This window comes from Strix aluco, chromosome 3 (genome assembly GCF_031877795.1).
Source record: "Strix aluco isolate bStrAlu1 chromosome 3, bStrAlu1.hap1, whole genome shotgun sequence".
NCBI classification, from domain to species: domain Eukaryota; kingdom Metazoa; phylum Chordata; class Aves; order Strigiformes; family Strigidae; genus Strix; species Strix aluco.
In genome coordinates, this window is record NC_133933.1 from 87875506 (window position 1) to 87899193 (window position 23688).

Sequence of the window (23688 nt, forward strand, 5' to 3'; positions counted from 1 at the left end):
TCTCAAGAGGATTGTGCCTCTAAAAAGCTTTTTAAATAAATAAATAAAAACCTCTCCAAGAGAGATTAATAGAGATGTCTTTGAAATTTGAGTCCTATCACACAGTAGATTATGGAACAGATGTCTGACTGTAGCATTACTTCCTGAATGTAAAACCTTTGACTTTTAAAGGATGGAGCAGATATTATAACAAAACATTTAAGGATGAGTTTAGAGATTGTTAAAGACTACTATCTGTAGGGCTTGGAAGTTTCTGAAAAAGCAACATAGCTTTATGTAAATCTGTAATAACTCCTGGTGCATGAGAAACTAATTTAAACAGTTTGGAAATTATCATTATTCTCTGTCAAAAAGTTAATGTGAACAGAAATAAAGCATTTTGCATCATATTCATCAACCACTGCCAAATGGGCAATCTGGTTTGGTCTAATTATTTGGTATGGACATTTGCAGATGTGACTGACAGTTCTGATAATATTAATGAGATGAAGGCTTGCAGACTTGTTAGTCTATACTGACTTACCAAGTATACACCAAAACAACAGTCCAAAATCAGTTAGAAAATAAGAAAGTGCTGAATTTAAGTATAATATAGAAAAAGTAAAGACTGAAAACCATGAACTGAAATTATGTATTATGTCTTATTAGATGCTGTCTGTATAGAGGCTGCTTAGGACAGTGAACATTATTTAAATTAAATCTTTTTATTACTTTACATATGAAGAGTTTGGTTTAAAAACAGTCCAAATGTCTAGCTTCCTTATACAATGCATGGAGAACTGCTGAAGCTAAGAGCAGGAGATCCTGGAAAGCTTTTACACTGGTTGCTACCACTGACAGGAGCAGTTCATCTGCATGTAGATGCAAAGTCTGCCTCTTCACTGTGCTTAATAAACAATAGAATAGAGCCTTGCTGTAAATCAGGTTAAGAGGGGAGCTGAAAATAAGACTTCCACTTACAGGTGAGTGGTATCCTTAACCTCTGGCAGAGGAAGGGAAGCTTGCTTTCCTCTTCTCCCTCCACCGGGGACTCATCCCCATGGTTGTTTGTGCAAGGTTGAAATTCGTGGGTGTGTGCTGAGGTGTCTGTATTGGACCCTGTACCCAGAGTAGGAAAAGTGAAAGCAGCAGCAAGCCCGCTGTGAGTTCTGCCAGGGATCAGTAGCCTGGTAGCATGGAGCTTGGCTCTGTGGCACCTGAAAACATCATCGTAGGGTTTAGGCAGCAGATACTTAAGTGTGCAGTGACTTTGGACAGCAGCTAATAATTTTAACAATAATTTTAATATATATGAATAATTTTAAGCACCTCAGCCAACTCCCTAATGTTAAACTTACGTATATCTCTTGCTTCTGACCATTTGGGCCCCTCACTACAAAAAGGACATTGAATTACTCGAGCGTGTCCAGAGAAGGGCAGTGAAGCTGGTGAAGGGTCTGGAGCACATGTCGTACAAGGAGCGGCTGAGGGAACTGGGGTTGTTTAGTCTGGAGAAGAGGAGGCTGAGGGGAGACCTCATCGCCCTCTACAACTACCTGAAAGGAGGTTGCAGAGAGCTGGGGATGAGTCTCTTTAACCAAGTAATATGCAATAGGACAAGAGGGAATGGCCTCAAGTTGCACCAGGGAAGGTTTAGACTGGATATTAGGAAGCATTTCTTTACAGAACAGGTTGTTAGGCGTTGGAATGGGCTGCCCAGGGAGGTGGTGGAGTCCCCATCCCTGGAGGTGTTTAAGAGTTGGGTTGACATAGCACTTAGGGATATGGTGTAGTTGGGAACGGTCAGTGCTGGGTTAATGGTTGGACTAGATGATCTTCAAGGTCTTTTCCAACCTAAACAATTCTGTGATTCATTTTCCTGCCAGTGTGTATGGATGCTTTGTAAGCATTTGAAATCTGAACTGGATGGAACCAGCAGACACTTCTGGTATTACTAGTCAGTCATACACCAACCCCAGAGGCTCCATGAGAGATGGTAGTCTCTTTACGTTGGGACAGGCAATTTCAGACATCCATTGTCAAGACTCTATAGGGAGCACCAGGACAGAAATCCTCTCCGGCCTGCAGGGTGAAGATGTGTCACTGCCTTGCCCTGCCTTATGGCTTTTGAAGGCTTTGTTTCTTAGGAGTAACGGGTAACAAATTAGCAGCAGCTTCCACCAGCTCTGGGCAGATGTCTTTCTCTGCTGATCCATTGGCAGGATGATCTGCTTTCCACTAAGCGATATAGGTCAGATGCCCATTTTCCACTCTCCCAAGTGAGTATCACAGGGATAGATTGTTGATTACAGGAAAAGGGTTGTGCCTCAAATCCAAGGTGATTTCCAGCAGATGAAAAGCATGTCCCAAGATCACTTTCCTAGAGATATTTACCAAGCCTAACTCTGTATCTAAAGACTGGTAATTAATACAAGTGCTGTCATTGCCTGTGGAGAAAACAACAGAAACTGCCACTTGGATGTTGCCAGCCCCTGACAGCAGCAGCTGTGTGGATCAGTTTGCTAGTGGGGGCTGTGGTTCCAGGCACAGGCCAGACCTTTAAAGTAGGTGCTTGCCATAGATGAGCTGAGGATTGTGGATTTGGTAGGAGTCAGTGACTCTTGCAAGCAACTCACTGCTACCACTACCACCGGTATTTGGACAGACAGACACCAGTGCAGTTCCTTCACCCAGCTCATTCAGGCTTTTGCGTCCTTTCACAGGCTTGCAGCAACATCAGGGCAAAGACCCCCACCCATGTCCTTCCTTCCTTCCTTCCCTTCTCGTCAGCCAGCGCCTGCCCACACGTGCTGTGGTGGAAGGCGATGCCCGCTGTCAGCCTGTTGTCTCACAGCAGCACTTGGTATTACCAGAGGGCTGAAAGGCAAATCGCTGTTGGGTGCAAGACGATACGCTATGGAGACACAGCAGTGGTCTGAGTTAAGAGTCAGGTCAGACCTGATGTGCCAAAGCCACGCTGCAGCTCTGAGTGTGTTCACTGCACTAACGTGTCTCTGCTCCAGACAGCTTTGTTTTGCCCCCGCTTGGGTCTGAACATCACCATAAAGTAATAGCCTGATTTTGCCTTTTATAGGATCCTCCTTTGGCCAGCATTTTTGTAGCAGTAGGACACTATTGTACTTCTTGGAACAGAAATGTCTCTCACTGTATGTTTAAAAATAACATTGTCTGCAAAAATGGACATTTACTGCACTTATAACTAACTTCCATAACTGAAAGTGAAAAGATCCTGAAAAAGGGGTATAGTTAAAAGTTCCTAATGAAACTCAGAGGAGCTTCAACATATACACCTGGGCTTAGTCCTCCTCCCTTTCTACATATGAAAAGTTGGTGGTATTAAGCTATTTTTAACATTAATTAATTACTCTTACTACAGGATCGTCATATGTCAATGGAATTATAACAAACTATTAAATCTCAGTAAGCTTATTCTTCCCCCAGGCCTCTTACCCCTTGACCATGTAATGGTTTTAAACTGAAAGAGGGTAGATTTAGGTTAGCTATAAGGAATAAATTCTTTACTGTGAGGGTGATGAGACACAGGAACAGGTTGCCCAGAGAAGCTGTGTATACCCCCTCCCTGGAAGTGTTCAAGGCCAGGTTGGATGGGGCTTTGAGTGACCTGGTCTAGTGGAAGGTGTCCCTGCCCACGGCAGTGGGGCTGGAACTAGATGGTCTTTAAGGTCCCTTCCACCTCAAACCATTCAATGATTCCCTATATCTCTTTTTGTTTAGAAACACTAATAATGTTGACAGGAGACCTGTTTACAGCAGGTGTGAGCCTTGTGAGCATTTACTATGCTGATCTCATTGGCCAGAGGACTGTTCCAGGATATAAGGGGGTAGAGGACTGCTATGCCATTTTCTTTTTGATACATATATATATATATATATATATAAAAAATTCAGAGCTGAATAGGAAGTATTTCATTTTTATATTTTCCCTATTCCAGAATACTGATCACCTCTGACCCATTATCATCCCTGTGACATGAAACAGATGTCCAGCACATCATGAACAATGGCAGGGAGAGGGAAGTCTGGTTTATCTTTCCTTTAGTAACCTTAAAATGATAACTGAGAAAAAGAAAAAAAATATACCTTCTGTTCGAAATTCACATTCAACTTCCATTAGTCCCACAAAGCTGTCCCTCTATTTTATAAGAATTTTCCATTTGTTATTGTTATTAAAGAGCAGGAACATGGTAATTTAAATTACTCCTTGCTTTCATTTTCAATGACAAAAAAAAATAGAGGGGGGAAGGCACTTGTTTCAATAAAAGAGCTTCTGAAATAGAAAAATTTATGCCTTTTATGCTGGAATAGAGCAGCAGACCTATGGAAAGAATAAGGTTCTGCATATCTGTTGTAATTGCACAGAAGAGGAGCTGCCAATAGCATACACTACTTACAGAGTCATTTAAGGAACTTTGATAACTGTCCACCTAAATGCAATGTATTTCCCTTAGGAAACAGAAAAGAGGTTTTATTACACTCTGTTTTTCCCCCTTTCAGTAGCTTTTGAAAATTATGTATGCATGGGTATTTTCAGTTTAATCATATTTTATAATTTTTAACTATTATTTAAAACTCAAATTCAGTGTAATCAGCCCATCTGTTAGCAATGGTTATAAAATTATGTTGAAGATTAAAAATCTGATGCAGTGTCAATATGTCCTAGCATAATTAAGCTTGTTTTATGATGAATGACTAGGATATGGCTTTTGTTTACTTGAGTAGCTTTAAAATGGTAAACCTTCGGTAGACTTAATGTACAAAATGTGAAGGTATGTATAGAACAAAAAAAAAATTAAAAACTCAGTTCTTCTATTTGTAGATGTGGTGTCTTTGCAGGCCTTGGGAAATGCCAGCAGAGTAATGCCACATCAAACCCAACTTCACTGCATTTTTCAGTCCATCAAACACTATCTTGGATCTACTCTCCTCCCTGCAGAATGTCACCCAAACAGGCACTGAAAACGCAAGTTTGCTAAATTCATTATTTGTTTTAGAAAGGGCCAACATGACCTTGTATGGGCACCAGTGGGAAAATGAGCACAGCATTCACTTACATGAATTGAGGGTATTGCTAAAAATATTTACTCTCTTCTTTGGTACTTGAAGCATTGCAACACAGCCTAACCTACCCACACTAAGAGTTAACATTTTAAGCATTTTAATTCTGGCATTACTGTGAAACAGCTATATATAATCATCTCTATTGGAAAACCATTCTTTATGTGGACACTTTTTATACCTTTAAAATGTGTCCTTGGGGAGGAAAAAAAAAAAAAAAAGCCTGTTTTGCAAAAATAAAACTGTATAAGCCCTTTATATAGTCTATGTGCTAAACTTCCTGCAAAGTCTTCCTCCCCTACAAACTGCCTGCAGATGAAGTGTTTTAACCTTGCCCTCTTAATTTATTCTACATTCTAATTTTCAATAAACAGATGCCGCCTCTTTTCGCGCTTGTTTCCACATTGTTCCACATTCTGCCTGTGTTGTTTCTGCATGTGTGAATATTCAATTATCTATTTCTCCATGATTCTGCAACTGATGCACTAAATGTCTGTACAGGTTTGGGGGAGGGTAACTGGGGAAGGCAAAACTTAGAGGAAAAAGAGTTACAAAAGTTTGAACTATTCCAAGAGTCAGGTACTTTCCCTGAAAGCTGCTAAGTTAAGAAGAAAATCATAAGCCACAACTAGAAATGCAAGGATTACAAAATCACTAGTGCACAGAAGCAGAATTGCAGCACACCAGCTCTTAATGTGTATTTCTTTGGTCAGCACTCGTGTGTGAAATGCTCAATAGAGACCACAGGGGCAGAAAAGGCTGGTGGTGGTGCTGCTGCTTCTGGAAACTGTCTTTTTTTGGATAAAAAGCACAAAGCAGCTGATTGCTGTTGTGGTTATTTATAGCTAAGAAGAGCTGCTAACACATCTTAGGACTTAGAGGTGAAGTATGCTATATAAAGGATGAAATATTACTCTTTACAGGAATGGGCCAAAAAAGGAGATCACAGGACAGGCATAAAAGTGCGAAGGTTCTTCAGCACAGCTCTCAAGACCTTGTGGCCCAAAAGCCTAGTTGCAGATATAAGTAGCTTTAATCTGTAAATCTAAGGAATTCAGGGCATGGAACTGCACTGGTTTCCAAACTCCAGTTAGTAAGGGCTGCTGCGTTATTCACTTGTAAGGAAGCACAAGTGAGAGTTCTCACCGATTGCAACCTGTGCCATTACCATCCACGTTCCCAGCTGGGAACCCCAGTGACTTGTGTCGGCAGCTGCTCTCACACTGTGCTGATCTGACACTACTAATGGAACCATCAAGCATGGAAATAGTCTTATTACGGACAGCTTTAAGGCTCTGTGGAAAAACTGAGCTAAACTGCGTTTCAGAGGTAAATACCAAAACTGGTAGGCTGGATAGGGACAAAGGTTGGGTTCAGAGGTTTATGTTTGCCAAAAATGGTATAAAAATTTAGAACAGCAGAGGCAGATCTGGATCTGGCACACAGGAGCCTGCAACTGGTGCAGTTTCAGAAGCCAGGGACACTAAATGGAAAAAGGCAGAGCAAGGACTTCCGAGCAATTCTTCACAAGCTTCAGCTCACGGTCGCCTTTGCCCATGATTCCTGCAGAGCTGCAGCCGGCCCCCGAAGGCACGCTTGCTCTCCCACCACTGGTTCCTCCCTAGCAGAGACCCCCTCAGCCAGAGCAAAGCCACTGCTAGCACCAACGTGCTGTCTGCTCTGGCATCAACACCCTTTTCTTTTCTTACCTGGCAATAAATAACTGTTTTTTGCTCACCTGGCAAGAGCTACATTGTATTTTCTGACTTCAGGTGCAGCAAAGCACCCCCACCTGTCCTGTAGGTCCTGCAACAAAAGCAAAAAACCCAGATAGGAAAGTGTGGCACAAAAACTTAGGGGATGAGAGGTTGCCCTGAAAGACTTCTCTGTAATCAGTGGAGCCTGATGATTAAGAGCCAGAGCAGAATTCTGACACTAATATGAGCATATGTGTTGTCCTGAGGCTCTGTGGCTGTGGTACCCCTAACTAATTTAATGCAATTGCACAGCTGTTTAAAACTGCTATTCACCAGAACAGACAATTGGTGATAACAACCGGAACAGTAAAAGCATCTAAAGGGCAGAACAAACATGATAAATAACTTTCTTGCCATACACTCCTCCCTCTCAGTCCTTGAACCACAAGGCACATGCTGCTTTGCATAAGGAAGCTGCCTGCTCCTCTCCTTAAACCCGGGCCTCCGTCGCAGCTTGCTGCCGCCGCCCAGCAGTCCACCAGATCCATCGCAACCCCTCCCTGTGCTCTCCAGAAGGAGCAGTTTAGAAATTATTTCATAGCTACTGCTGTGGTAAGCTATGAGGCCTAGGAATAAAAGCCTCAAGACTAAGTTGAGACATACAAAATACGCTTTGCGCTATTGTCTGGAAGCGCACTGGGCTTTACATAGGCTGAGAAATTGTTGTCCCACCACCTGCAAAATAGGAAGTAGATGTCAGTTCTGCACCCAGAGCAAAAGCTGGTCATTCAGCTGCTGTGGTACCTCCAGGGTGGGGCTCAAAGCCCCAAGGATATCTACACACATGTTTTGATTATTTTAGCTACCTCCTCTTGAAAATGAGACATGTAGTATGTTTGTGTCCCTGCAAGTCATGCATAAATAGAACTTCGAATACTTGCCAGGCTTGGGCCCTGCAGCCCATGCAGGGCAGCAGTCAGATTTCTAAAGTGTAAATGGCCTGTTAGGAGAGCTGGCCCTTGCATGCCGATTTCCAGGAGACAAAAGGATTTAAAACAAAAAAAATCCTGAGGTACAGCTCCCATGCAGCTAAAGAAAAGTGCTGCTGGGATGTAGGCTTGCTTTGTGTGCAGAGGGGGACACTGTTAGCACTCAAGTTGGTGTGCTTGGCAAAGGCACTGCAGCTGCAGCTTTGCTCTATGCAACAAGAATGCGAAAGCTCAGCAAAAAGCCCCACAAAACTTTCTAACCTGAGAATTACTGAAGACGAAAGGTGATGTGCCGTGAGTACGCTGCCCCAGCTGGAGACAGAAATGGTGACAAAGTTCACATCCCTGTATCATTAACCAGACCCTTAAAATTTAAAAGCAGCATTTGATTTGGAAACATTGCTCACTGGACAAAGTCAAACCTGTTCCTGTCCAGCAAGCGCAGGCTAGTGCTGCAGCATATTCTGCGCGCGGCATTTGCATGAGCAGCAGTAGGAATTTCATAGGTCTGCTCAGATAGCACAGTGGCAGGGAACAGATCAGTAGGTAAAGCAGAGAAGTGCGTAATACCCGTAAATCATAAATAGAGAAAGATTTAATTACATGCTTGGTTAATATTTACAAACATTGAAGTTGTTGTTAGATATGTAAATAAACCATGGAAATAAGAGACAGGGGCTGCAGTAGCCAAGCAAAGCCAAAAATATAACAGGTTAGAGTATTTATTGTGAACTGGCATATGCCTGGAGTACGGAATGGAGACACACTATATAAACTGAAAGAATAAATAAATAAATATTGACATTGTTCTACACCTGTTTAGCCTCTGGAGACCAGTGATTTGTGGGACCATATGTTGGACAAAATGAGACTTCATTGATAATTGTAAATGTGGTGACCCCTTGCAAACTGGATATTAAAAATATTAAGTAAATGGCACATTTTAATTATACAGTAAAGAGGCTGTTCTCCACCATTAAAAGACTGCAGCTGTCAGGAGGAATTGATCATATGACAGAAGGTAACATTTATTTGATAGTAGACCTTGGTAAATGACATCCCAAATGATCTTTAGATTCTCAAACACATTCAGTTCAGACTTGGGTTTACCCATGAGGCTTCAGTGTCTTTGTCTTTCAGCTGAGACAATTTTTATCTGTTCCTCATATACTATAGGGCTTGTTTGTTTTTTATTTTTGTTTTAATCTGCTTTGCAGTATTTAAATTTCAAATGAAGTATTATTAAATGAGAATCTGTAAATGATGGAGTGTGGAATTGGAAGTCAACACATTTGTTATTCTTTTTGCCAAAGGTATTGAGTAAGTTGCATAATTACCACAGTATTATATCATCTTTGTCAACATAAACAGAGCTTCCTATCGGCTTTGAAAGTGCCACTGGTGAACAACTGAACGTGCAGACTCCAAAGAAGAGCAGCCCAGGAGGAGCTGAGAGCATCCACAATGCCTTACGAAGTTGCATAAGGAAGTGAAGTAGAAACAGGTACCAGGTAGTCACCAGCAGAAATGCCAAACGTTCTCATGTATATGCGTCTACATCTGAGGCAGAGGAGAGGAACTGCAGACAGTTTTTGTAGCTTCCTTCCTGCCTATTGTGATCCGACTTTAAGACAAATGTGTGAAGGTAAAGCAGCAGCCCATGTGAATTGATTCTTCTCACTGATCCAGAAAAACCCTTCTATAGACAGGGTTTGATTTTTCCCCCCCTCTACTTCTGGTTTTATGAAGTGCACGTTCCTTGTCTCACATTGTGCCGATCCTGTGGTGAGGCACTTGCAGAGTCTGAAGGTTGGGGCACGTGAAATAAGGAGCTGGAAGAAAGCATGCTGCTATTCCATTGGAAGCGAAGGGGAGCGTAGGCCCGTAGAATACCTCTTCCTTCCCTTCCTTGCTAACATCCAGCACCTGTGAGTCAAAGCGTACAAAATATTTCAGGGGTCAGAGAAGAAAGTTCAAACACGTTTGCTGGCACATACCACATATGTGCTATTAATCCCAACAGAAAGTTAGTTTCAGATCATTTACTGTGTTTGTGGATCTGGTGAGCTATTGCTGTCCTCATTGCCCAAGTCTTCTGCCAGCTCAGGCACTCAGCAGCAGACGGGGACATTGGATCCTGCTTCCGGGCAGCAGAACGCGCAACCATGCAAGTAGGGTGCTCTGCACACAAGTGCTACTGGTACCACAGAGCACAAATCATTTGTCAGCTTGGTGGGATGTAGGGAGCAAGGGAGCTCTATGGAAGCTGGAAAGGCTAGATAAAGGAATGACTTAAAGAAAAGTAAGATATATGGAAAAAGTGGATTTTTTTCTTACAAAGGAGAGAGCAACCTCAAATTTGCTGAAATTGAAGATAAAAGGGCTAGTTTTGCTGGTTAAAGACAGGCACACTGCCAACAACTGAGAAGGGGCAGAACACACAGCTCTGCCAAAACACTCATTATACTACTTTCCCCTTTAATGTGGGGACTGTCTCGGGCAGGCTGCCAGCTCACGACCAGTTTGGGGATGTGAACAAATGTCCACTTAAGAAAGCAAGATCCCAGGATCATTTTCACTTGGCACTAAGCAGTATTTAAACCCAGGTGCAATACTGCAAAGTACCTGCTGATTGTAAATGAGCATGTCGGTGGAGTGCAGCCACCGCCTTGATACTGTGCTATTACTCCATCTGAAGCACTGTATGTCAGTTAGAGTTACCCAAGCCAGTCTGAAGGACTTTTTCCAATAACAATTGTTACGTACGGTATCCAACAGCTTACTAAAACACAAGTATACTATGACTAGAATGTGGTGTTAACTGCTTATCTTGCATTATCTGTTCTTTACAAACTCATACTAATAAGCATTCATTCTAAGACCAGCAGCTCAACATCTAATACATTCCCTTCTTATGCTAAGTCTAACTTCTAGTCTTATGGGACAGTTTGGAGGTGAAATCCTAAAATCCACAAACTTGGAAGCTAATGAAAATGTTGTTTATCAGCAAAAGTGCAGAAACTGAGATGTAAACAAGAGTTTCCATCTGTAACTGCCCAGCTGGTCACAAAGTGATGACTGATGCAGATTTGCTTCGCTCAGAAACATGCAGAAAGATAAGAATTCCTAATTTCTGTACAGGAATACCTGAAAGCCATGGATCTGCAGGCAAGCTGCTCTTATACAAGACGAGAGAGCAGAAGAGTTTGTTGGACAACCTTTTGCCTACAGCAGGGATCAAAAAACTTCCATTCAAGCTTTGAAGCAGCAAGCACTAGGGCAGGTTGCAGGCTGACTGAACTCTGTCAAAGAACAACTCGTTAACTCTGGCTGCTCTTCAGAAAGACAACTTGGAGAGGAAAGAAAAAAAAAAAAGTCACAAGACGGCCTGAAAAACTGTTAGCCCGTGCTCCGTCATCCATTTCTGCAACCCTTTTACTTTTGAACTTGACTTTGTAACCTGAGAATACATAGCCATCATTCTGCCCAAACCTTGCCAAAGGACAGACTCTTCAACCCTGTTTTACTAGAATATCTTAGAAGAATTGCATCTACTGGCTCATCTGGAAATACTTTTAATGTCCACAGGATTTCCTCTCTGTGTTTATGCAGGTTCAGTGGCTGCATAAGAAACATCCTTAATCTCTCCACTTCACATGCATTTTCCTTTTTGAATAACCTCTGTGCAAAATGTATCCTTGCAAAATTATTGGAAAAGACTTTAAAAGAAACCTAAATCACTCACCTGGATACATGCCAAAGGCTCATTTGTCCAAATCGAATAGCCGCCAACTAAATATATTCTACCATTGTGGACAGCGACTCCAGACTCATTTTGACCTAAAGCAAAAAAGGAAATAGAAACCACTTTCAGTGTTTAATTAACCCTTTTAGCACGGAATGTTGGAGTTCTGTAATAGGATGCAAATGCACCTGGCAGTAACTTGACTGTTTCAGAATTCACAACATGTAAGAGTGAAGGTGAAACACGAGGGCTGTTCTTTGCTCTCCACAGGAGCCCCGTACGGTGCTGTCCAGAGATAGATCCCAGATGAGCAATAAACTGTGGCTGTGCAGGGGACCATCTGTTGTCTCCTCGATGGCACAGGTTTTTGTACGTGTGTATTTCATAGGTGATAGGCAAGCTCCCCACCTGCCTCTCAGCTACTGTCGCACATGAACATCCAGACAGACACGCAGGCCAAGAGAGCTGAACGCCCCTCACATTCTGCCCACACCTGTTTGCCCCGCCCCGTCCCTCCAGGTACAAGTATGGTGAAAACTGCAGAAGCTGCTGTGCAAACTCATTCCCATTGCAATGGTTTCCTGAACAAGTTTGGAAGTTTTGAAGGATAAATACAGCCTTTAAAAAAATCTGCACTACACAGTGCAACAGGCACATTTACCATTGGTTGCAGAGATGCAAAGAAAAGGTTAGATGCCTTCTTAAGGTGCAGGTTGTGGAAACAACCCCCCAGGTTGTATCTGAGGAGAGGCTGCTATCTCACAGCATTGAATGGGGGTGCCTGCAGTGCCTGAGCTTTTGCAGTTGCAAATCAGATGATGTCCTTCTAAAGGCTGTCAATGCCTCCAGATAATAAAATAATTAACCGAAGAGCAAAAGAGATATGAAAAACTTGTTCTGTTTGACAATGTGCAACTACTTTTTAATCTATGTCTCTCTCCCCAATGTCTGTGAAGTACTCCTATGACCTGACTCAGAAACCAAGCAACCCCTTCTCCAGATCCCAGAGATTAAGAAGCCCAATGCAATATCTCTGAGAGACAAAGTTACCACTAGAGCAGCTTTAAACCTACCAGGAGGAAAATGACATAAGGTGGCTATCTTACTTGTCAGACATTCATTTCTATGACATGGTGTTTCTAGCTATCCTGAGCTTCTAGTTAAGCTCCTACATCCTTTGCATCCTTTTCAGTGATAGATCTCAGAAATCAGTGCAATGCCAAATGGAAAAGGATGAAAAGTGAGGTAGGCCCAGTTCTAGGTCTCCTATAGCAGTCTGTGCTGAAACTCTTTGGCAGCCAGTACTGTTACTAATTGAGCTCCAAGTCTGCTGCACAAGAGAATGGTCACAACATTAACACTGTCCTATCCTGGAAATCCATCCTTTTCTGCAAAGCTAAAGTCAGCACTACTCTGAGAATGTGTCACGGTCTGTCTCTCCCAGGGATTTGAAGGGGTAGGACATCTGGGAATTGTAGCAGGTGGTGGTGAAATTTGGTGGACTGTGAGGCAGGGACAGAGAGTTGCGAGTTGCTACTGTGGCAGTTCTTCCTAATAATGGTCAAGAAGAATGTTACAGAACCTGTAGCTGAGCTGCTCAACTCATCCCTGACTTGACAGAATCCTAACAAAGACACCTCCTTTCAGGTAATTTATTAAGAAGATACTGTTTAGAAAGAAGCAACAGTTAATGGATTTCAATGAAAGCTTTGCCCTATAATGCCAGCTGAAAGCACTACAAAACAATGTTATCATGGTAGAGACACATCTGCCTGTTGTACACTCAAACAGGGAGCTGAATCTATCACTGCGGGCAAGCTTTTGGAGAATCAAAAATAAGTACTGGTAATACTATGATAAATTATTTTTGATTACTTAATTAATGTGCTCCCTCTTAAAAATTTAGTCTACAATGTCCTAAAATGAATGTTTTGTAGAACGTTGATTGCCAGAGCAGTAACCAAAAGTGTCTTGTTGGCCAACGATGGTCCCTAAAAGGGAAGCTACTGCAGCAAAGTCATGGAGTTCCACATACTAAAGACATCTAAAGGGAAAAGAGTTGGTGTACAATACTTGCCTGTCAACATGTTGAAGCTGCAACGTGTCCATTGGTCAGCGTCTATGCTGTAGGAGTCTATGTGCCGAACCAGGATTCGATCATTGTTGTAGTCAAGATCATTCCCACCTAACACGTAAAGTTTCCTTTGGACAGCAGCCATGGAGTGATACACTCTCCTCTGCAACATCGGGCTACGGCTTAACCACTTATTCTGGAAAGAGAGAACTTGTCTCAGCACTGCTCAAAGACGTACCTATATTAGTAGTACAATAATAGTAGCATGTTACTGGTGCCATCCAGAAGGACCTTGACAGGCTTGAAAGGTGGCCCCATGCAAACCTCATGAAGTTCAACAGGGCGAAGTGCAAGGTCCTGCACATGGGTCGGGGCAATCCCAAGCACAAATACAGGCTGGGCAATGAGTGGATTGAGAGCAGCTCTGCCGAGAAGGACTTGGGAGTAGTAGTGGATGGAAAACTGACTATGAGCCAGCAATGTGCACTCGCAGTCCAGAAAGCCAACTGTATCCTGGGCTGCATCAAGAGAAGTGAGGCCAGCAGATCGAGGGAGGTGATTCTCTCCCTCTACTCCACTCTCTTGAGAACCCCCCACCTGGAGTTCTGTGTCCAGCTCTGGGGCCCCCCAACATAAGGAGGACATGGACATGTTGGAGCAGGTCCAGAGAAGGCCACAGAGATGATCAGGGGGCTGGAGCACCTCCCCTGTGAGGACAGGCTGAGAGAGTTGGGGTTGTTCAGCCTGGAGAAGGCTCCAGGGAGACCTTATTGTGGCCTTCCAGTACTTAAAGGGCATCTACAGGAAAGATGGGGAGGGACTCATTCTCAGGGAGTGTGGTGATAGGATGAGGGGTAATGGTTTTAAACTGAAAGAGGGTAGATTCAGACTAGATATAAGGAAGAAATCTTTCATCATGAGGGTGGTGAGGCACTGGAACAGGTTGCCCAGAGAAGCTGTGGCTGCCCCTCCCTGGAAGTGTTCAAGGCCAGGTTGGATGAGGCTTTGAGAAACCTGGTCTAGTGGAAGGTGTCCTTGGGGGCTTGGAACTAGGTGATCTTTAAGGTCCCTTCCAACCCAAACCATTCTATGATTCTCCTTACCCTTGGCCAGAAACCATGAGTGTATATACTTGTGTTGTTCGTATGTTAAACACACGTGTTGGGTATAACCCTGACTAGACATACTGGACTTTGAACACGTGGTTTACAGTTCTCACATTTAAATTCATTAATTTAATAGTATTTCTTGCTCCGTATTTTTCTGTTTAGCTCATCAGGTTTCAAAGCTTTTTTTCTTCTTTATAATTCAGTAGCAAATCCTCCTTAAGCAAGGCTATTAGATATCTCCTTTGTATACAGTGTTAAAGTTATCTGTATCAGCTAGCTCTCTTATGAGAGAAGAGAGATTCTTCTACCTTTCGTTATTCAGAAGCTTATTTGATCTTATCCTTGGGGAGTGAATAAACAGGGGAAAATAATTTCCTAAAGAATCTTTTCAAATGATTCATGTATTTGGTTTAATGCTAACCCTTTATTTGTGGGCACTTACAAAGTAACAGCCTTTTGCATATTTTTCTTCCTGGTTAACAATATTCAAGAATTCTACCTGTTCAGGGGAGGGACAAGAGGACATGGAAGAAGAGGGACTAAAGGACAGTATTTTAAGCCTAAGAAAACAACTGCTCCTGCTACGCTTACCAAATCAAACAACTTGGCAATGGATGAGATTAATTTATTTAAGTGGAGGAAGTTAAAATCTGCCAGGAAATTCTTCGCGTTACATGTGCTACCGCTTGTGGTAACTCAAGAGCCTCTAATACTACTGCCTTTTAACCTCTGCAATATATAGCTATACATTTCAATGTGTAATAGTTGAATATTAGGCATTAATGTTTGCATTAGTAGTCCAGTCTCTTAACACCAGACTATAGACACCATCTGCTTTGCAAAGCCTGCCTGCATCCCCTGATTATATCTTTAGCTTCCTCCACTGCAGTGCCTGCCAGGTGAGCCGCAAAGCACTGCAAAGGCAAAGAAACAGAGGGGCCTGGTGGGGTCATTTCTAATAAGCCGGCGTGTGAATACTAATCAGTGGTGGGGAAGCAGAGGTCACCCCAGCCAGCTTGTTGGCAGGTAGCTGTGTGCTCTGTGGCAGATGGCAGGCATTATCGACTCGCCACAAAGGCCTCGCGCAGAAGCAAGCGCTGGTGCTGAATGATAGAGTTATTGAGATTCTGTGCGAGATGCAAGCAGATGTGATGGTTTCCAGTACCCACCGTAAACAATATGCCAGCAGAATTTTTAAAAAGAGCTTGTGTGTACAAACACGAAGCGGACCTCATTTGAAGAATGCGAGCGCACAATTCCTCTGTAACTGTTTACGCGCCAGGCCAGGTTTCTTGCCATCGGCATGGCACGCTGCAGTAGCCCTGCTGCTGGTATTTTGGGGTGCAACTTTCATGTCAGCAAGTAAAGAATCAAAGCAAAAGATACACAGTAGAGGCACAGTATCTACATACGTGCCCACCTTATAAACAAAATAAGGTTGCTGCTTGTAATTACTACTTGGATTTAGGACAGAATCAGCATTTGCACAATCAGTGCATAAAACTGCACCTCAAAAAGAAAGAGGCAGGTGTGTCATTGCCAGTGTTCTGCTTCAGGACCCGTATGTGCTACACTTTAAAAAGTCAGTGGGAACCACATCCAAGTATCTCCTGGCACAATTTGGTTCCAAATACAGCAATCAAAGACCCTATCCTACAATCAGAAAAGTCAATACTCTTCCACGTGGGTGTAAATCAGGCTATGCATCTCTGATTGCAAGCTTAGGACTTCTAATTCTTAATACAAGCAAGAGGGCATAACCATGCCCTAACCCTCTGAAATGGTTACTGAGCCAAGCTAACCTAATCAAAACACATACATAATGTATGAAATAATCCCTAAAAGATATTTTAGGTGCTTGGGTAATGAAATGATAGGCACCCTTGCAGTCAGCAGAGTAAGTCACGGCCAGGTAGCATAGTTCTGAAAGTACACAGAAAACAAAAAGCCCATATGTGCAATTCAAAGCAGAAATGCCAATGACAAGGAGCAGTTTTGTGACACTGATTTTGAGTATATGTTGCCCAGGGCTGCTGGATTACAAAAAAATGAACAAGCAAAATAAATACTGATAAATACAGGGGATTTAAAACACATTTCTGTATTTAATCTAAGATGTTTCTAATGCCTACAGGCTTAAAAAAACATAATAAAAAGGCAGGGTCTCCATTACTCTGTTAAACTCACACATCAGTACACAGTGAATTTAAAACACCACTAATTCAAATGGTCAGCATTTTTAGCCTTACAAAATCATTGTATGTATTTGCTAAGAGACCTGTTTGAAGCAAAACATATGAGAAAAAAAACATATACAATACAGATACCCACCTGCTTAGGATCGTAGACCATGAGCCTGTTTTGATACTGTGCAGTATTTGTTACTCCTCCTGTGAAAGGGTTTATACAGGTTATATTTTTTTCATATAAGCAAAACCAGGACTGAGATCAGGTACAGCAAAATAACCAATTCTAGGGTTCATTTGCTGACATAATTACATGGCATACCACCACTTATGCTTCCATTCCACTGCGCTTTTTAATCTGGTTACAAGGTAATAAGTAGCACATTTGTCAAACATCCAGAAACACAAAATAGTAATAACAAACACCACCCACGCACACTTCCTTTCTGAAGCTAATTCTATGGGCTAAAAATGAGATAAAAATTGATCTGTTTACAAATGACTGTGCATTCAGCCATCATTAAGTTGTGAAGATAAAACTCATCCCTGTTCCAAGGAGCGTGCAGTGTGTGACATGTTTTAAAGGAGGAGGAGGTGGGCTTGCATCAGAGAGAAGGAAAAGGTGGGAGAGGAGCTCTGCCTAACCAGGAGCGTGAGGTGGGACACCACTGTCAGCTGGAAAGCATAGTACAAACCTGTGCAACTGTGATCACCTATATATTTGAAGGAAATCCTGTACTTAGTCTGCATTATAGAGAGAACATCATCTGGCTTAGTTGTAGACTTATGTTGGGAGGTTGCTCCATAGTGACCAGGAACAACACTACCATTTACTTTTCAATAAGGTTTAGAAAACAAGGTAAAAAGCACCTCGGAAAAGCCTGGAATAGAGTAGATACTGTAAACCAGCTATTTGCCTCAACACAGTATATGTTTAATGCCTGATCATCCTGTTTTCTATCGGTTTTAACTGGCAAATGTGACTGAGCAAACTGGTGGAAAAAGTTGTCCATCTCAAGTCTGTAAACCTACCTGTGTAAACAGGTTCTCCAGTGTGCTCAAGCCTCCTGGGGACACGGTGTCACTGAAGCACTGCCACAGGTCCCAGTCCCCCCTCTGTCACCACCCTGGGCCCATGGGAAGGTGGGACCAGAAATAAACGCCTGCAAACTGCATCTCGCCTTTCATCCTACCAGAAGACCTAGATGTAACTAGGGCATGCCAGTGAAACTCATAGTGACAAACTTTTTATATTACAGTTTTAACAGCATGTGCCAATAACGGACAAAATCCACAGCAATGAGAAGAAGGAATTTCATCTGTCATTACATTTGCTGATGCTTTCCTTTTTGAGAGGGCATCCCTTGTTTCAGAGAGAGCAGCAGCAAACCTGCTTTCATTCCTGATGGTTGAGCTATGGCCCATTCCTAAGGCCACTGAGTTTTTTCTTTTATCCCCAACCAGTATTAACATGCCTTCATGCTGGGGAATCCTATTTTTGCCAGTCTCTGACTGCACCTATCACAGCAGTTTGGTTCAGAGCCATACTCTGATTTTGAAGCAACTCCCTCACCTCTCACATGTCATTTTAGGCTGTAGGGTGGGACTGGTGTGCATTCAAGTTAAACCAGCAGCTCTGCTCCAGATGTACATCAGCTGTGCTCCAGTTACTAACAGGGTATAAGGCTGTAAAATAGTAACTGGTCTTTCAGATGGCTTTGTACCAGCTGAGTACTGGGAACATTTTGTCCAGAGGTCCAGAATAAATATAGCCCAAAGCAAAAAATATGAACTATACATGGAGTAGATATAGAGAATTCGGCACCAAAGTTTTATCTGCTGATCTGCTCCTACTGGGTTGAGCTACCAGCTAACATAGATTTACCCTCTGATCACTCCAAATAACTTGAGTGAGGCCCAGAATCTGATCAACAGATAGCAGAAACTACAGACAAATCTATTCAAGAGTCTTGCCATCAACCACACTAGCAGGGAGGAATAACGCTGTTATTTGGGTGCATCTCTGCAAACACCCCCCTGTACTGGGGCTCCTACACACAGATGGAAGCACAAGCTACCAGCTCAGAGACACTCACAGGCTAAGAGACAGCCAAGATGAGATGTAGTCTTTCCAAACTGTTTCCATCACACTATGCCACACACTGCCCGTCACAGCACCTGTGAAGTACACACACAAGAACACGCATTGGAAAGCAATGCCTGTTCCCGTGTCTAATCTCACAATCTGTTATTTGTCTCTACGTTGTTGTGCAGCCTTCACAGTGTTAGTGGCCGTCAGCCACATGCACAAAACAATCTTTTCTAATATCGGTTTTATAATTTGATTTTCTTTTACATAGTTATTTTCACTCCTAGTGTAATGTTTAAAAATGAGATGTCAGATTAGTATTTTGAAAAATAAAAATCATAGTTATTTGGATGATTACCTCCAGAATGTTAAACTACAGGAGATGCATTGGAAACAGGACGTTGGGTCGTGTATTTCCAATTCAGAAAGGACACATTAATTTGGGGGGAAAGATGTGGAGGAAGAAAAGAAAGAAGGGGATTGCTTCCTCGTAAAATAGTGAAATAATCAAATAACCAAAATTATTTTCCTCTCTTCACAAAAGAGCCCCTCATATCAAGTACACAGCTTACATGTTTTCCCCTGCAATATTGCTCATCTGTGGTGTTTTATCTTTACATTCCCTTCACATACCGCTCTTCACTTTTAGATTAATCTGCCAAAATGAGATGCTAAGGATTTGCATACAGATTTGACTACACAAAAATAGATCTGGAATTAATAACAGTCTCTATATGTTTTAATTTCTTCTAGACTGGAGTACCCTTGCCTCCAGCAGTATTCTTGGCTTTGAAAGTCATCAAGCTGATTTGTCTGCTCTTAGGTTATGATGCCACATGCTGCTACACTGTCCCCTGCAATCAAAGTGCTCGCAGAGATAGATTCCATGCCTTCCCCTAACAAGTATATTTTATAGATTGGCAGTTTTGATCTCCCCTCCCCAGGGGGATAATCTGCATCTTAACAGGTTTCTATAGATACATCTGTCATTAAATATGCCATCTTATATCTGCATCAATTTTCAAACTCAAGTTCCTCCTAACTTTGAAGTGCTATAGCAAAAGTTTAAAATTTTCTGCCAAAATTCAAATTTAACAAGTCTGCAATGTCCTCTTGAACTATTTTTTTTTTTTTAAATACTCCAGGCAGCTGGGAAAGGGCAAAAGAAGAGCAATATGTCTTTTAAAAAATAGGAACAGGGGGAAAAAAGTTTAAATGGTACTAAAAATAATACATACTTTCTCAGAAAAAAATGGGGTCATTCTGAGATAATTTCTTAAACTTCTCTGCAGTGCTTTCTATGAGGAAGGGAGGGGAAAGGCAGGGAAGCATCATAACAACACTTGAGAAGAAGTATTGGAAAATACAAACCATGCTATTAAATTTGATGTCAAGCAATAGCAGCTAATGTGGTAGTAACCCATCAGTTAACGAAAGAAAAAAATGTCTGGCTGGGTAAATGACAGAAAATTTACAGTTTGGTCAGTGCTGACTGGATTTTATAAACAGAGTGATGATTGTACCACTTTACCATGAGCAGCTTGCTTTAAGGACTAGAGTTTCTGGGAGGCAAGGAGCACTCTCAGGACAAGCCTGTGTCTTTCTTGCTCTTACAGACATGAGAACACCCTCATGGAGAGCCCAGCATCCAACCCGTGGGCTTACAATGTTTTTACACTGCCACAGTCACTGTTGCTCACTCCCTTACAGGCCGTAACCCTGCTTTTTAAGTCCTCCAAGATCCCAACTCATGCAACAATGCCCCTCTACAGGGGCAAGTTGCTGGAGGATTCCAAGACCCACCTTGTCCAGCCCTTCCCCACACATGGGAAATATTTTGGGTTGTTATAGCCCCCCAAATAGGCCACAAACTGCACTGAAGAACACCTTTAATAAAGACACTTCTAAAAAGTTAAGGGTGGGAGGCAGTAGATTCAACACCATTTTCCCAATCAAAAATTTATAATCCATATTTATAACATGTCCTAGTAAGACCCCCATATGACTTGAGAAATCCAATCCAATCCAAGTCCCCTAGAAAATCTCACAACTCTCTCCGAAGTCCCCAAGTGCTAGGCTGCGTGCGTGAATCCGAGTTCACTGGGAGATGTGTAAAACTACATGTTGGCAAAGAGCTCCCACGTGTGTTCCTTCCAGCAAATTCAGGGAAAATATAGAAACTCATGACATGCGCCCCAAGGTGCTCTGCTATTTTAAAATAGAAATCTCTACTCTCTTACATGTCTGTGTGTTAAACACAAGATAATCCTTCCTCAACGTGCAAGCCCACTGCCTTTTACTTCAGCAAGCCCAGGTGCAGTCAGGACAGCTGAGCTGGAGCATATTCTCCCACCCTAATGAGATCCCTGGAAGATGCCAACAGAAGCTCCAGTTGACACTGTTCCACCCCAGATGCAATCCAGCTGCAAACAAGAGGGGCACAAGCCCTAGTTTGTTTGTGGGTTAGCTTTGGGGGTTTTTTTAATCACTGAAGTCTGATATTTACATTCAATCTAAGAGGAATCAATGGCATGAAACCTATAATGCCGATGCTTGAAAGGTGTGAGATCCATTACCTCTATTCAAATATAATAATAATAATAATAATGAAGAAACACTGTTCCATATACAAACTAAGACTGGGTCACTGAGGCAATTTTTACGTACTTGTTAATCTCCCACTCCTGGTAATTTCTGTACCAGCCGTATCACAAAAATTGATTTGGTTAGATACTGTCAATTCCCATTTATTCCAGATCTATTTTTCATAAAAGAATTTTACAGGCATTTACTGAGAAAAAATTTTCTTCTCCTCACAACAAACAGTATACTTACAGTAAGGTAATTCTTTTCACCCCAAACCACTTGCTAACTCAGAATAATTTTCCAAGATATGTTATCTCCATCATTTCCTTGGTCAAAATCTCCACCGTTAGGGAAAAAATAATAATAATAAAAAAATCTTGAATTTTGAGGGAAAAGCTCTTAAATATGAAGCAACTGTACAGGGTTGGCTTGTTTATCACCACCCACTCCCCTCCCCAAGTTGAGTTTCCATGTGCATGTCAAGATGTGGTTTTAGCTGATAGACTTAAGGTCAGGCAACTCAGACCTCTGCAAAACAACAGCATAATACTTTGCTTTACAGAAGACTTCTCATGTGCTCATCTCCTGAGCACTTAAGGCAGAGGGGAAGCCTCATTATCCCCAGCTGCAGGTGCAGGAATGGCCCAAAGCTGAACTGCCTGGCAGAGGTTCCCTGCCCCTCTCTGTCCACAGCAGCACTACACCTATACAGGAGAAGGAAGGTTAACGTGTATAGAAAAGCAGATATTCAGATTTGCATGAGTGCCACGGAGGATGCAGGGAAATGGGCATAGTTCAAGTTCTCACGCTTATGGAAAATATTTCCTTGCTTTTATAGGGAATGATTGTTAGTAATGTTGAACTCCAAAGGGTTTGGTGCATTTTGTTTCTCTTTCACTCAAATACTTCACTCCTCAAGCATGTGGTATGCAATTCGTTTGTGAAATGGGTCACGGTGTCAGATGTTAACTGGAGCCTTTAAGATTCATCTTTCTATAAAATTTCAAAACCATCTGCCCAATGCTGTACTGTCAGTACAGAAAACTTACTTTAATGAATTCTCATCTACTTTTTAAAATAAGAAAATAAAATAAAATGCAGGCTGTGAAAAATTTAAAAAAAAAAAAAAAAGACGAGAAAAAACGATGACACAAATATAAAAATATGTTCTGCAATATATGGAGCTCAGAAAACCTCGAGAGCTGAACCCACTTCTGCTGACCAGTGGGTCCGACTAGTTCCAGAGTGCAGAAGGCTCCCTCTGAGCCTTCTGGCAAGTTAAAAAACCCAAAGACATGGTGGCAGCTTAGGAGTCCTCCTGTCACCTGAAACACTGGCCACCCATCTCCTACTGCCAGCGTGTGGTTATACTTGTACAGTGTTTTGCTGAGCACATTTCCCTTCCCTGCTGCCTTTGCCATCATTTTATGCTCTATTATTTTTGATTCCTTCTCGTATTTGTCCCAAAGGAGCAGCAAAGTAAAGCTGAAAATGAATCCCAATAATAATAATAGAAATCCCTTAAGTCTAGTCAGCTTTTGATTAGCAAAGCCTTTACAAGACAAGGGGCTGTAGCAGAGGCACTGAGGCTTTGGCTATAGTGCAAGTAAATGGTCTGTGTGCAGGTCATGTTTTGACGACTCTCTCCTCAAACAGAAGGGCTAGAAATTCATCACAATTTCATTTATTCACTTGCTAAAAAACTGGGCACATTTTCATGGTTACCTTGCCAGCTGGTAGTGGCAGAGTGACTTTGAGAGCTCTTGCTGATGACCCGTATTTCCCAGAAAAAGCAGCAGGGATACAGCTCAGAAACATCCCTAACTCAGCCTAATTTTTGAATTACTTAATTTTAGGCCACATACTTCAAAATCAGGTTCCTTTCTGCATTACTGACTACTCTTATGCTAACACCTTATATCTGATGACTAACAGTGGATTGTTTCAGCAGTGACTACTGATATTTTTGGAACAATAAAACACCTCTCTGTACTGTTCCTCTGCCTCTGAATATACACATACAATTAATTAATAATAGAAAGCTAGCTACAGTTATCACATCTCCATCTACTTTTATTTTTACAATAACTATTCAATACACAGAAACCTGTTTTCAATCTGTGAGTACATAATTCAG

General features: G+C 42.0%; 1 protein-coding gene across 4 annotated transcripts in view; it reads right to left on the reverse strand.

The window, feature by feature from the left end:
* Positions 1–8765: 8765 nt before the first annotated feature.
* KLHL32 (kelch like family member 32) overlaps positions 8766–23688 on the reverse strand; it is a 130326-nt gene continuing 115403 nt past the window's right edge. For all 4 annotated transcript variants that reach the window (XM_074820763.1, XM_074820764.1, XM_074820761.1 and 1 more), the window contains 4 exons: positions 17022–17080; positions 13585–13777; positions 11508–11602; positions 8766–9688 (listed from right to left, as the gene is read on the reverse strand). In XM_074820763.1, the coding sequence (XP_074676864.1) occupies positions 9527–9688; positions 11508–11602; positions 13585–13777; positions 17022–17080 (509 nt within the window). In that variant the 3' untranslated portion in view covers positions 8766–9526. The remainder of the gene's footprint in view (positions 9689–11507; positions 11603–13584; positions 13778–17021; positions 17081–23688) is intronic.